The sequence below is a fragment of the Dendrobates tinctorius genome, unplaced genomic scaffold (genome assembly GCF_039654945.1).
Source record: "Dendrobates tinctorius isolate UK_male_01 unplaced genomic scaffold, ASM3965494v1 ptg000011l, whole genome shotgun sequence".
Taxonomy (NCBI): domain Eukaryota; kingdom Metazoa; phylum Chordata; class Amphibia; order Anura; family Dendrobatidae; genus Dendrobates; species Dendrobates tinctorius.
This window is the reverse complement of record NW_027361679.1, coordinates 87,691,058-87,706,920: the sequence shown is the minus strand read 5'-3', so window position 1 is coordinate 87,706,920 and position 15,863 is coordinate 87,691,058. Positions and strand designations below refer to the sequence as shown.

The window sequence follows — 15,863 nt, the reverse complement described above, 5'->3', positions numbered from 1 at the left end:
GTATGTGTGTATTTCACACCCCTTATGGGTATGTGCACACGGTGCGGATTCTGCTGCGGTTCCGCAGCGTTTCTGCAGCTGCGGGTCCGCAGCAGGTTCTGCTGCGTTGTACAGTACCTTTATTTCCTATGGAAATTAAACGCTGTGCACATGCTGCGGATTTTTCCGCGTGGTTTTGCTGCGGTTTACAATCCGCAGCATGTCAATTGTTTGGTGCAGAAACGCTGCAGTTTTACACCTCATCCACTATGAAGTGTAAAACCGCAGGGCAAAACCGCAGATAAACCGCAGGACTTTTATCCTGCAGATTTACCTGCGGTTTTCTCTCCAAAATCCACACACCAAAAAAACTACGTGTGCACATAGCCTTAACTTCACTTTTTTCACATTACACCAACAAGCTACAAATTTATTTGATTATAAATATTAATGCAGAACGACATCTGTAAATAGGTGCCTACAAATCTTCGATAGCTGTCAGCCAAATGATCATTCGGTCAAAAGTTGTCTCTCCAGACTCCTCCATACACATGAATCATTGAGTGAAGCGTTAAAGGAAACCTGTCACACCTCCCGACACCCCCCCCCCCCCGGGGCGTTTTTAACTAGAAGAGATAACTTCAGCAGCACTAAGGCTGCATTCTGTGAAGGTGATGAGTTGTACTGCCAATGAACCGCTCAGCTCATCAAACACTGCCAAAGGAGGAAAACGAAAGAGGGGCGAGATGGGGAGAGGCGAAGCTAAATCTGTTCAATGCGCAGGTGCAAGATGCCCGGCCCCGCAGTGTGAATACTTCATAACACTGCGGGCAGGATCAGGGGACTCCAAAACACGCAGGCTTCATAGCCTGATGTCAGTTCCCGGTCAGCGCGCACTGTGCATGCCCGAGAACTGTTGGAACAACGGAGACGCCCTCCAGCATCCAACACCGGAGGAGGCGGTGCCGGACACTACAGTGGGGTTGATGGACAGCTGGGAGGCGGCTTATACAGTGGGACACACACCATACCTCTTTGTCTGAATCCAGGTATGAGGACCTAGTTAGAAAAGTCAATTTTTCGGCGTTAATGTGGGTCAGAAACAGAAGAGCCACCTTCACAGAATGCGGCCTTGGTGCTGCTGAAGGCGGCTCTTTTAGTTAAAAACGCCCTGGAGGGGTGACCGGTTCCCTTTAATGACTTTTCATTGAGAAAAGAGCTCATCATCTAGTAGAAGAAAAGGATTGGGAATCTGAATGAAAATTTCCCGTCATCTGTTGGGCGAACGTAGGGAGGTGCCCGATAAACAGTACATGTTCTGCCAACCTGTATCAGGATGTTACAATGATTTGTCTTCTAATGTGTATTTTCTAATCTACAGGTTTATGAACACAGCGCAAAGTATAAGTCAGTAAATTTTTGAGTAAAAAGTTCTATAGGATGCTGCATGCAGGCAAAGTTTTATTTCAGTAGAAATCAAGATACAGTGGGGAAAAAAAGTATTTAGTCAGTCAGCAATAGTGCAAGTTCCACCACTTAAAAAGATGAGAGGCGTCTGTAATTTACATCATAGGTAGACCTCAACTATGGGAGACAAACTGAGAAAAAAAAATCCAGAAAATCACATTGTCTGTTTTTTTTTTCATTTTATTTGCATATTATGGTGGAAAATAAGTATTTGGTCAGAAACAAAATTTCATCTCAATACTTTGTGATATATCCTTTGTTGGCAATGACAGAGGTCAAACGTTTTTTGTAAGTCTTCACAAGGTTGCCACACACTGTTGTTGGTATGTTGGCCCATTCCTCCATGCAGATCTCCTCTAGAGCAGTGATGTTTTTGGCTTTTCGCTTGGCAACATGGACTTTCAACTCCCTCCAAAGGTTTTCTATAGGGTTGAGATCTGGAGACTGGCTAGGCCACTCCAGGACCTTGAAATGCTTCTTACGAAGCCACTCCTTCGTTGCCCTGGCGGTGTGCTTTGGATCATTGTCATGTTGAAAGACCCAGCCACGTTTCATCTTCAATGCCCTTGCTGATGGAAGGAGGTTTGCACTCAAAATCTCACGATACATGGCCCCATTCATTCTTTCATGTACCCGGATCAGTCGTCCTGGCCCCTTTGCAGAGAAACAGCCCCAAAGCATGATGTTTCCACCACCATGCTTTACAGTAGGTATGGTGTTTGATGGATGCAACTCAGTATTCTTTTTCCTCCAAACACGACAAGTTGTGTTTCTACCAAACAGTTCCAGTTTGGTTTCATCAGACCATAGGACATTCTCCCAAAACTCCTCTGGATCATCCAAATGCTCTCTAGCAAACTTCAGACGGGCCCGGACATGTACAGGCTTAAGCAGTGGGACACGTCTGGCACTGCAGGATCTGAGTCTATGGTGGCGTAGTGTGTAACTTATGGTAGGCCTTGTTACATTGGTCCCAGCTCTCTGAAGTTCATTCACTAGGTCCCCCCGCGTGGTTCTGGGATTTTTGCTCACCGTTCTTGTGATCATTCTGACCCCACGGGGTGGGATTTTGCGTGGAGCACCAGATAGAGATTATCAGTGGTCTTGTATGTCTTCCATTTTCTAATTATTGCTCCCACAGTTGATTTCTTCACTCCAAGCTGGTTGGCTATTGCAGATTCAGTCTTCCCAGCCTGGTGCAGGGCTACAATTTTGTTTCTGGTGTCCTTTGACAGCTCTTTGGTCTTCACCATAGTGGAGTTTGGAGTCAGACTGTTTGAGGGTGTGCACAGGTGTCTTTTTATACTGATAACAAGTTTAAACAGGTGCCATTACTACAGGTAATGAGTGGAGGAAAGAGGAGACTCTTAAAGAAGAAGTTACAGGTCTGTGAGAGCCAGAAATCTTGATTGCTTGTTTCTGACCAAATACTTATTTTCCACCATAATATGCAAATAAAATGAAAAAAAAAACAGACAATGTGATTTTCTGGATTTTTTTTTCTCAGTTTGTCTCCCATAGTTGAGGTCTACCTATGATGTAAATTACAGACGCCTCTCATCTTTTTAAGTGGTGGAACTTGCACTATTGCTGACTGACTAAATACTTTTTTTCCCCACTGTATATCAGTTCACATAGAATATGAACAGAGTTCAAAATGTTGTATACTGGCTAAACACATTACATCAAATAAGATGCTTCCAAAAAAAGACAAACACACCAACATACAGAGAGATAAAACACATCAGTACCTGCACTGGGGGCCTGTCCGTGAATAAGAGTGGGGGGTTTAAGTCTGAAGACACTGTTTTTTTCCTCTAAAAAGAGAGAGTTACGAGCAGTTAACACTATTTTCTTAGAAACTGAAATCTGAATCAAAAGAAAAGAGAACGCAAACTATCTGCAATGATAAAGTGAACATAACATTAACATGTAGATTGAGACCACTACACTCCATTAGTATACATCACACAGAGCTCTAACAGTAAAACTGCAAACACAAAATTACTGCATGATACGACAATGGAATGGATGCTGTATTCAGGATCTGTGACAGGACACATATTGCCCTGTTGGTAATACAAGTGCGAAGATTGTTTACCAACCTGGAAAAAAAGCATATTTCCACAGAAAGCCTATTTCATTGTGTTAGACAGGATGAGTGTGTGTGTAATCCAGCTGCAGGGAGAAGGCTTCAAGAATTGTATAAAATTAAAGAACCCATTTAGAGAATGTGAAATATAGCTTATTACAGGACATCTCACTGGTTAGCACTGGGTTCTGGTCCGTGACTCCGGCAACAACCCCCCTAATTATACTTTATAGAGAACTATGTGAGGTCCATAATACTGTATGGAGAACTATGTGGGGTCCATAATATCATATGGTGTTTGGGGGGGGGGGGGCACTTTTGTTGGCATAGCACTCAATTTATTCTTTGTATTTATTAAAAAAAAATTTATCCATTGTGATTCCATATTTAAATTAGGCCATATGCTTTTTACTGCTGTTACATAACATATTATTCCAGTATGCCCCATTTGTGATTGTTTATTTTATTCTAAGATCTATTAATGAAAAAAACTTTGTTCGTGGGACAACGCTAAGTTTGTTTCCATATGAAAAGGTTCATCATTATGTTTCATTATATCTGCTAAAGAAAAAACTTCCTCAATTGTAGACTTTTTTTTTTTTAAATGCACTGCTCAAAAAAATAAAGGGAAAACTTAAAACACAATGTAACTCCAAGTCAATCACACTTTTGTGAAATCAACCTGTCCAGTTATGAAGTTAATGTCGATTGTGAATTAATTTCTCCTAATGTTGTGAAATGGAACAGACAACAGGCACAAAAGATAGGCAATTAGCAAGACAACCACTATAAAGGAGTGGTTCCACAGGTGGTGACCACTAGGGTGACCGCAAAAAATCGATGTCGGAATTTTGTCCGTCTGGACCCCACAAAACGATTCCCCTTTCCAGATATTGAGATAGCCAAAATTTGAGCTCGATCAAACGACGTTAACCCGTGCCGCTCGTCGCTCAAAGTTTGAAAAAATCCAAATTGAGGTATTTTAAGATTTAGGTATTTTGCATAGTCTGTTAGACTATAAAGAATGTGACAACAACATTGCAGAAATAGCCCTGACCAAATTTTCAAACCATTTGTGGTATTTGAATGCAGAGTTAGTGGGATTATCGTTTTTTGATCCCACCATTACAGACAATGAAAAGTTGTTAATGCCTAATAAATTGCTCAGTAGCACAGATGAACCATCAGAGCACGCTAGGGTTGTAAATCCAAAAGTTAGGAAAGAAAAATTAAAAGAGGTAGGAAGTAACCGACTTTAACGACCTTCTGACAAAAGATGAAGAACAAAAGCAATATGTCCTGCAAGTTGTAAGCAAATGCCGAGCATTATATTCTGACGTTTCAAAAACTACTTTAACAAAAGCTCTAGAATAGATTAGATAACTATGTAAAATTATCAACTCATGTAGGTTAGCGTGCTCTGATGGTTCATCTGTGCTACTGAGCAATTTATTAGCCATTAACAACTTTTCATTGTCTGTAATGGTGGGATCAAAAAACGATAATCCCACCAACTCTGCATTCAAATACCACAAATGGTTCGAAAATTTGGTCAGGGCTATTTCTGCAATGTTGTTGTCACATTCTTTATAGTCTAACTGACTATGCAAAATACCTAAATCTTAAAATACCTCAATTTGGATTTTTTCAAACTTTGAGCGGCGAGCAGCACGGGTTAACGTCGTTTGATCGAGCTCAAATTTTGGCTCTCTCAATATCTGGAAAGGGGAATCGTTTTGTGGGGTCCAGACGAACAAGATTCTGACATTTTTTCCCCCCCATACGAGATCCGGTCACCCTAGTGACCACAGACCATTTCTTTGTTCTCATTCTTTTTGGCAGCTATTTTGATCACTTTTGCATTTTGTCATTTCTCTCACCCCTACAGGTACAGTAACATGAGGCTATTATAACCCATAAAAGTCGCTCAGGTAGTGCAGTTCATCCAGAATAGCACATCAATGTGAGCTGTGGCAAGAGGGGTAGTGGTGTCTGTCAGAAGTCCAGAGCATAGAGCAGATACCAGGAGACAGGCCAGTACACTAGGAGAAGTGGAGGGGGCCGAAAAAGTATAACAACTCAGTAGCAGGACCTCTACCTCCTCCGTACTGCAAGGAGTAACAGTGACAGAGCCCTGCAAAATGACCTCCAGCAGGTCACTAACATCCATATGTCGGTTCAAACTGTCAGAAACAAGACTACATGAGGGTGGTATGAAGGCCAGACAAGTGGGTTTTGTGCTTACAGTCCAACACCATGCAGGGAGATTGGCATTGGCCAGAGAATAAAATTGGCAGATTCAACTTTGGCGCCGTGTGCTCTTCATGGACGAGAACAGCTTCACACTGGGCACATGTCAGATGCGACAGAATCTGGAAACGTCGTGGAGAACATTCTGCTGCCTGCAACGTCCTCCAGCTTGACCCATTTGGCAATGGGTCAGCAATGGTGTGAAGAGGAATTTATTTAGAGGGCCACACAGCACTTTATGTGATAGCCAGAGATACCTTGACTGCCATTAGGTATCGGGATGAGAGCCTCAGACCCATTGTGAGACCATATGCAGGTGCAGTCAGCCCTGGGTTCCTTCTGATGCATGAGAATGCTAGGCCTCATGTGACTGAAGTGTGTCAGCAGTTCCTGCATGATACTATGGACTGGCTTGCCCGTTCCTCAGACCTGAATCCAATCGGAGCACATCTGGGACATCCTGTCTTGTTCCATCCACCAACACCACGTTGCACCACAGATTGTCCAGGAGTTGACTGATGCTCTAATCAAGGTCTGGGAGGAGATGCCTCAGAACATCCACGGCCTCATCACGAGCATACCCAGGGGTTGTAGGGAGGTCATACTGCAAGACAAGGCCAAACACCTTGTCTTGAAGCATTTCCACTCACGTTGAATCAGCCTGTAATTTGATTTTCTACTTTGATTTTGAGTATCATTTCAAATTCAGACCTACACGGAATATTAATTTTGATTTATATTGATCATGTTTTACTGTTCTCAACACATTCCACTATATAATGAACTAGCTGAAGAGCCCGGCGCTGCCCAGGCATAGTAACTAACTACGGTTAGTTATACCAAATTATAATGATTATTAATATATATATATATATATATATATATATATATACACATATATATACACACACACACACACATACATACATACACACATATATATGTATGTATCTCTCTCCGAGTGTAGAGCCCCGCCCACACCGCATAGCTACATTCACTATAATATCCCACATCATCGAGTCAGCCAGAGCCACCAGACTACTACCCCTAATATCCCACATCATCCCGTCAGCCAGAGCCACCGGACTACTACCCCTAATATCCCACATCATCCCGTCAGCCAGAGCCACCAGACTACTACCCCTAATATCCCACATCATCCCGTCAGCCAGAGCCAACGGACTACTACCCCTAACATTCCACATCATCCCGTCAGCCAGAGCCACCGGACTACTACCCCCAATATCCCACATCATCCCGTCAGCCAGAACCACCCGACTACTACCCCTAATATCCCACATCATCCCGTCAGAGCCAACGGACTACTATCCCTAATATCCCTCATCATCCCGTCAGCCAGAGCCACCAGACTACTACCCCTAATATCCCACATCATCCCGTCAGCCAGAGCCACCAGACTACTACCCCTAATATCCCACATCATCCTGTCAGCCAGAGCCAACGGACTACTACCCCTAACATTCCACATCATCCCGTCAGCCAGAGCCACCGGACTACTACCCCCAATATCCCACATCATCCCGTCAGCCAGAACCACCCGACTACTAACCCTAATATCCCACATCATCCCGTCAGAGCCAACGGACTACTATCCCTAATATCCCTCATCATCCCGTCAGCCAGAGCCACCAGACTACTCCCCCTAATATCCCACATCATCCCGTCAGCCAGAGCCAACGGACTACTACCCCTAATATCCCACATCATCCCGTCAGCCAGAGCCACCGGACTACTACCCCTAATATTCCACATTATCCCGTCAGAGCCAACGGACTACTCCCCCTAATATCCCACATCATCCTGTCAGCCAGAGCCACCGGATTACTGCCAGAGCTAGCGGACTACGACCACTAATATCCCACATCATCCCGTCAGCCAGAGCCACCGGATTACTGCCAGAGCCACCGGACTACAACCACTAATATTCCACATCATCCCATCAGCCAAAGCTACCGGACTACTACCACTAATATCCCACATCATCCTGTCAGCCGGAGCCACCGGACTACTACCCCTAATATCCCACATCATCCCATCAGAGTCACTGGACTACTCCCCCTAATATCCCACATCATCCTGTCAGCCAGAGCCACTGGATTACTGCCAGAGCCACCGGACTACGACCACTAATATCCCACATCATCCAGTCAGCCAGAGCCACCGGACTACTACCCCTAATATCCCACATCATCCAGTCAGCCAGAGCCACCGGACTACTACCCCCAATATCCCACATCATCCAGTCAGCCAGAGCCACCGGATTACTGCCAGAGCCACCGGACTACAACCACTAATATTCCACATCATCCCATCAGCCAAAGCTACCGGACTACTACCACTAATATCCCACATCATCCTGTCAGCCGGAGCCACCGGACTACTACCACTAATATCCCACATCATGCCATCAGAGCCACCGGACTACTCCCCCTAATATCCCACATCATCCTGTCAGCCAGAGCCACCGGATTACTGCCAGAGCCACCGGACTACGACCACTAATATCCCACATCATCCCGTCAGCCAGAGCCACCGGACTACTACCCCTAATATCCCACATCATCCCGTCAGCCAGAGCCACCAGACTACTACCCCTAATATCCCACATCATCCCGTCAGCCAGAGCCACCAGACTACTACCCCCAATATCCCACATCATCCCGTCAGCCAGAGCCACCAGACTACTCCCCCTAATATCCCACATCATCCTGTCAGCCAGAGCCACCGGATTACTGCCAGAGCCACCGGACTAAGACCACTAATATCCCACATCATCCCGTCAGCCAGAGCCACCGGATTACTGCCAGAGCCACCGGACTACCCCCCCTAATATCCCACATCATCCCATCAGCCAAAGCTACCGGATCACTACCCCTAATATCCCACATCATCCTGTGAGCCAGAGCCACCGGACTACTACCCCTAATATTCCACATCATTCCGTCAGCCAGAGCCACCGGACTACTACCCCTAATATTCCACATCATCCCATCAGCCAGAGCCACCGGACTACTACCCCTAATATCCCACATCTTCCCGTCAGCCTGGGGTGAGAACCAGGGCGCTGAGTGGATTTGTCCTGACTTCCATAACAATGATCCCTTTAATAGAAGCCTGGGGTGAGAATCAGAGCACTGTGGGATTTACCCCAACTTCCATCCCGGAGATCCCTTTAAGAGACGCCTGGGGTCAGTACCAAAGCGCAGAGTGGATTTGCCCTCACTTCCATACCGGGGATCCCTTTAAGAGGGGCCTTGGGTCAGAACCAGAGCGCTGAGTGGATTTGCCGTGACTTGCATACCAATGATCCCTTTAATAGAACCCTGGGGTCAGAATCAGAGCGTTGAAGGATTTGCCCTAACATCCATACAGGAAGATCCCTTTAAGAGAGCCTGAGGCCAGTACCAGAGCATTTGAAGGTAACTGCCCTGCCTTCCATACCGGGGATCCCTTTAAGAAAGGCCTGGGGTCAGTACCAAAGCGCAGAGTGGATTTGCCCTAACTTCCATACCAATGATCCCTTTAAGAGACCCTGAGGTCAGAACCACAGAGCTGAGTGGAACGGTCCTAACTTCCATACCAGGGATCCCTTTAAGAGAGGCTTGGGGTCAAAACCAAAGCCCTGGATGGATTTGATCTGACTTCCATACCAATGATCCCTTTAAGAGGGAAGATGTGCCTACGGGATGGAGGATGTGTGATGGGGATATGGGCAGGGAGGGGGGATTCATTTCTGTCATGTGCTCTCTGTTCCTTTCAGGGGGGGCAGACAATGGCTGGGAGCTTATGTTCCCGAAAATGCTAGATTACTCCCACCATGTCAGTGTCTGCTGAGGTGTTGTCAAGTGGGAAAACTTGCTCATAGCAACCAATCACAGCTCAGCTACTTTTAACCAGCTCTGGTGAAATGAGAGATGCTTAGTGATTGGTTGCAAGGAAAACTGTTGCTCATAGCAACAAATTACAGCTCAGCTTCTTTTGAACAGCTCTGGTAAAATGAAAGATGCTTCGTGATTGGTTGGTGATACACACACATACATACACTTTTATATAGAGAGATAAAGATTTACAACTGGAATATTTAATTCAGTGATAATTAGGATGTGGTATTTTAGTGTTTATTTTTTTGAACACTGTATATATCAAGGTTGCCACACAACTTTGGCCAGGTTTTTTTATATTGGTTCTCTGTGTATTAAAGTTTATCATCCCTGCCCTAGGGTGTTTGATGATCTCAGCCATTCATATCAAAAGTCTGATACATGAAGGTCCAACACTTATGTCAGAAACTTTAACCCAAGGGTGGGCAATCTTTTATCTGCCAAGGGCCATTTGGATATTTACAGTCATATGTTAAAGTTTGGGCACCCCTATTAATGTTAACCTTTTTTCTTTACAACAATTTTGTTTTTTGCAACAGCTATTTCAGTTTCATATTTCTAATACCTGATGGACTCAGTTATATTTCTGGATTCAAATGAGGTTTATTGTACTAGCAAAAAATGTGCAATCTGCATTTAAACAAAATTTGACCGATGCAAAAGTATGGGCACCCTTATCATTTTCTTGATTTGAACACTCCTAACTACTTTTTACTGACTTCCTGAAGCACTAAATTGGTTTTGTAACCTCATTGAGCTTTGAACTTCATAGCCAGGTGTATCAAATCATGAGAAAAGGTATTTAAGGTGGCCCCTTGCAAATAGTTCTCCTATTTGATTCTCCCATGAAGAGTGGCATCATGGGCTCCTCAAAACATCTCTCAAATGATCTGAAAACAAAGATTATTCAACATAGCTTTTCAGGGGAAGGATACAAAAAGGTTGTCTCAGAGATTTAACCTGTCAGTTTCCACTGTGAGGAACATAGTAAGGAAATGGAAGAACACAGGTACAGTTCTTGTTAAGCCCAGAGGTGGCAGGCCAAGAAAAATATCAGCAAGGCAGAGAAGAATGGTGAGAACAGTCAAGGACAATCCACAGACCAACTCCAAAGACCTGCAGCATCATCTTGCAGCAGATGGTGTCACTGTGCATCGGTCAAAAATACAGCGCACTTTGCACAAGGAGAAGATGTATGGCAGAGTGATGCGAAAGAAGCCGTTTCTGCAAGCACGCCACAAACAGAGTCGCCTGAGGTATGCAAAAGCACATTTGGACAAGCCAGTTACATTTTGGAAGAAGGTCCTGTGGACTGATGAAACAAAGATTGAGTTGTTTGGTCATACAAAAATGCGTTATGCATGGAGGCTAAAAAACACAGCATTCCAAGAAAAACACTTGCTACCCACAGTAAAATTTGGTGGAGGTTCCATCATGCTTTGGGGCTGTGTGGCCAATGCCGGCACCGGGAATCTTGTTAAAGTTGAGGGTCGCATGGATTCGACTCAGTATCAGCAGATTCTTGACAATAATGTGCAAGAATCAGTGACGAAGTTGAAGTTACGCAGGGGATGGATATTTCAGCAAGGCAATGATCCAAAACACCGCTCCAAATCTACTCAGGCATTCATGCAGAGGAACAATTACAATGTTCTGGAATGGCCATCCAAGTCCCCAGACCTGAATATCATTGAACATCTGTGGGATGATTTGAAGCGGGCTGTCCATGCTCGGCGACCATCAAACTTAACTGAACTGGAATTGTTTTGTAAACAGGAATGGTCACAAATACCTTCATCCAGGATCCAGGAACTCATTAATAGCTACAATAAGCGACTAGAGGCTGTTATTTTTGCAAAAGGAGGATCTACGAAATATTAATGTCACTTTTATGTTGAGGTGCCCATACTTTTGCACCGGTCAAATTTTGTTTAAATGCAGATTTCACATTTTCTGTTAGTACAATAAACCTCATTTGAATCCAGAAATATAACCGAGTCCATCAGTTATTAGATATATGAAACTGAAATAGCTGTTGCAAAAACCAAAATTGTTATAAAGAAAAAAGGTTAACATTAATAGGGGTGCCCACACTTTAACATATGACTCTATACCATCCTTCGGGGGCCGTACAAACTCCGCCCACAAATTACATCCTGATTCTGGCACTGGTGTCAGTATGTAATCTTTCATTGCATGCCGTTCAGTAGTGAACACTGCATGTGTGTGCTCACTGAGGAAGAAGAAATTTAATGAGATGGTGCAATCAAAATACAGCTCCCTGCCCAAGAATGCGGTCCCTGAGAATCTGCCCGGGGGCCTGATAAAAGGTCATCGAGGGCTGTAAATGGCCCTGGGGCCTGAGGTTCCCCATCGCTGCTTTAACCCATCTTGAGCTGCATAGAAGGTGGTTGGACATGCATGTGCGACTATCCATTCACATCTATTAGAGTTTTAAAAACTGCTAAGAAGCAGTCTTTTTTAAACCCTCAAAAAGAATAAATGAAAAAAAGGTGCACCCACGCCTTATTTCCCAGTACAGCAAAGACAGACCCTGTTCTCAAGATAGTAGGAGGTCCTATATCTGGGATCTTGAGATTTTTGGGGTCTTAATTTAGACAATGGTGAAAACTGATTACTAAATGTGGAGCACGTGTTTGTTGAGCTGGGAAATGTCATTACTAGGGTGCTTTCAAACTGTGTTCAGGCACTCGTTCAGTGGTCCCGTCGAAAACATTATTCGGTCTTTTGCGTTGACTGGGCCATTAACTATAATGGTGTAGACAGAGCGAATGTGCGCTATGCCATGCAACATTTTCAGGGGTATACACCTACTGAAGGCTAACACCCTGAAGCAGTCTACTACGTCTGAGTGTTAGCCTCCACTAGACTTACATGCCTGAAAAAGATGCAAGTCAGAGTATGCTTGCTCTGCCGGAAACATTATAGTACCAGTTGCCACAAACGTCCTATTACTGTTTTGCAGACGCAAGCCCCGATGGGAGCCACTGAGCAGGTGTCTAAATGCAGTGTGAAAGGACCCTTAGGGATAACATAACTTCAAGAACAAGGGCGAGAAAGACCACAACGTAGTGTTGCTAACCAAGGAAGTTAAATTCTTTATCTTCGCAAAATTCCTTCAATGACTGTTTTCCAAAGAGATGAAAGCACCTGCAAGGTGAACAATTCATACAGCGCAGCCAACCCGAAAAGACTAGTTGCAATTAGGACTAAGGTAGCTTTCTAGTGTGCTGCTCACCTGGTTCAGAATCAGAGTTTCCGGTGGAAGGCTGACAAAAGCTGGATGGCATAAAGACATTGTTCTTCGTCACTACAACATAAATTTAACAAGACATAAAATTAATTCAGGCAATTAGTTAGTAGACAGTTATTCACGCTACCAATTATTTAAAATAGCAATCTCAAAAAGGATATTAGAGGAGAACGCCCGTTAAGATAAAAATCTTACTTTACTAGTCAGTCAATTCATGCTGCCCAAATCGAAAGCAACAAATATCAGCCGTGCTGCATCATTACAACAAAGTATGTTCTTCACGGAAACGCTGCAGTGTTTTAAATAAAAATTTAAAAGGGACTCCATTAGCACAGAATCACTGTTCAAAATAAGTCTCACCGCCTGGTGCATCATGGCAGGGCCAGTCATTTAAACACACCTTCCCACTTGCTGGTTTTCCGTCAATCTCCTCCTCCCTCTTTGATGGACAGCTGTGGCTTATTAAAGCCAAAGAAGGGTTGAGAGAAAATGTAAATCAAGCAGGCGGAAAGTTGCATATAAATGATTGACACCACCGTGAAGCACAGAGCCCTAGCACTTGGATTGAACAGTCATTCTGTGCTGACAAGAGTCCGGGAACTATAGGGAGAGCCGAGACTATTCAGGAGCCCTCCAGTCTAGTTTCTTCCCATTCCTCTTGATTGAAAGATTGTTCCCTATGTACACACAAGAGAGACTTGTCAATACACTGGAGTGGTGAGAAAATAAGCCAGCCAGGGGCTGCATTGGACTGGTCTCATCTCTCCCTATGGTCCCTGGAAGACTCTGCAAACTATGTTTTCAGAGAAAAACATACCTGTCTGCAATCGCACAGCCAGAATCATTCATTCTGCCTGTGGTTTGGGAAGCACAAATAAACTGTCAGGCTCCCTTTAAAGAGGATGTCCCTCTGCGCAAAGTTCCAGTAACCAGCTTACCGTATGGTATATTGTCAGGAAAAATCAGTCAATCGGGTAATACTGCACTGAGATGAGACAGATACAATCAAGAGCTGTGTTTTCTAGTGGCTATCGACATCAACTAATAAAACTGCAGTGGCAATCTGAAACCCCCACATTATAATAATCATATGTCCTTATAAATATAAGTATGACACATGTAAATGTGCAGAATGTTACTCTTAGAAAAGCGATGGATCCCAAGTCAATCTCTTCAAATGTCAGATGTCAACTACATCTTTTTTTAAAGGGAATCTGTCATGTCAGTAGGTTCTCCCCTTTTAAGCCATCCATATGGGCACGTAGGTTGCAAAGTTAAATAAAATGATACCTTGATATCTGTGATCCGATGACTCATTCCCGAGAAATCCATGTTTTTCTTAATATGTAAGTGAGCTGATAAGATCTATGGGCAGGACATTCTCTGTAAGACTCTGCCTCAGAGGCCTATTTTAAATGGGGGCATTACCAATAAGAAACATATAATGACTGACAATCTGCTCTCTTAATCTACATGTGCCACCCATAGATCTTAACTGCTCTTTTATGTACCAAGAAAAACATGGATTTCTCTGAAGACATCAGATGACAAAGTATCACTTTTTTAGGTTACTATGACCTACATGCCCAAAGAGATGGCTTAAGAGGGTTGATCATACTGACAGATTACATTTAATAAAAAGAATCTCCCTGCACCCCCTGCTTAAGTCACATTGTCCAGTGCCCCTACCCCAGCCTTTAAATCCAAAATAACAGGAACTCCAATAAGCATTATTAAAAAAAAAAAAAAAAAAGAAAAGCTAAGACAAAACAAGGCTTCTCAAACGGCACTACTGAGAGGAGACGTGTGGGCCTGGGGCTAATATTACCCTATGCGGCCTTCAACTCGCTCAAGACCCACATGGGGCTGGTGGTTCAGCAGTATCCACCTGACTTTGCATAGGCATTACACTACAAAAGGGAGAAAGGGAACAGAACAATCTGGTCTGCTTCCACGAGAACGGCTCTTTAGAATTCGCTCTTGAAAACACGTTGCTTGTGTTGAATTTGAATGCATGTTGATAAGTTTGTAATCAATTTTCAATTTTGGTCAAAGTAAGCAGTTGACTATTATGTAACGACCTTGACTTAAGCCCCCTTTACATTTAGTGATGCACCAGCGATCCCAACCACGATATGACGCTGTCAGGATCGCTGGTGCATCGCTAAATGGTCGCTAGTGAGCTGCCACACAGGCAGATCTCACCAGCGACGCAGCAGCGGTCGCTACTTACCTTTCAGACGCGGCGATGACGTCCTCCACCCGCGTCCACAACACGTCGGCGCCAGCAGGAAGCCGCCGACGAGAAATGGACCTGCGCAATCAGCGACAGACAGCGGGGTGAGCCGGTCGGAGGTAAGTATCACATGTAGCGATATCACTAGCAATATCGCTGCTGCATCACAAAATCAATGACGCTTTAGCGATATCGCTATGTGTAAAGCCCCCTTTACTGCTAATGAGTCAGGAAGAATTAACACTACTTTTAGTCAATCATCGATCTACCAGAGTTGAAAATAGAACAGTTATTCAAGCTGCTACAATCAGCAGCAGGCAAATAGCAGAAAAAAACATTAGAAATTGCAAACACCCCAGAGTGAAAAGCACACATTATTTCCACATAGAGTAGTCCATTTAAATTCAAACTTCTTTAAGGAAACCTGTGAACATGAAAATGCAGTCCAATCCGAAGGTACTTTGTTATTGATATACAGTTTTGTGAGAAAACATTCAGTATAACCTGTGTATTAAAAGAGGAAACCTGATCAGCCCCCATTAACCTCAAATCACCAGCATTTGTACCTCCCTATATAAATAGGGATTTCTAAAGTCTGTTTAAACATATGCAAATTAACCCTTTGGTCGATGGGGCGTTTATTTCCCTAGAATAAATTAGTCA

The 15,863-nt window shown here is 43.9% G+C and overlaps 1 protein-coding gene across 2 annotated transcripts in view; it reads right to left on the bottom strand.

Moving 5' to 3' along the window:
- The window catches only part of RANBP3 (RAN binding protein 3), a 126,329-nt gene that overhangs the window by 39,455 nt on the left and 71,011 nt on the right, over positions 1-15,863 (bottom strand). For both annotated transcript variants that reach the window (XM_073544421.1, XM_073544412.1), the window contains exons 5-6: positions 12,950-13,021; positions 3,198-3,263 (exon numbers count right to left, since the gene is read on the bottom strand). In XM_073544421.1, the coding sequence (XP_073400522.1) occupies positions 3,198-3,263; positions 12,950-13,021 (138 nt within the window). The remainder of the gene's footprint in view (positions 1-3,197; positions 3,264-12,949; positions 13,022-15,863) is intronic.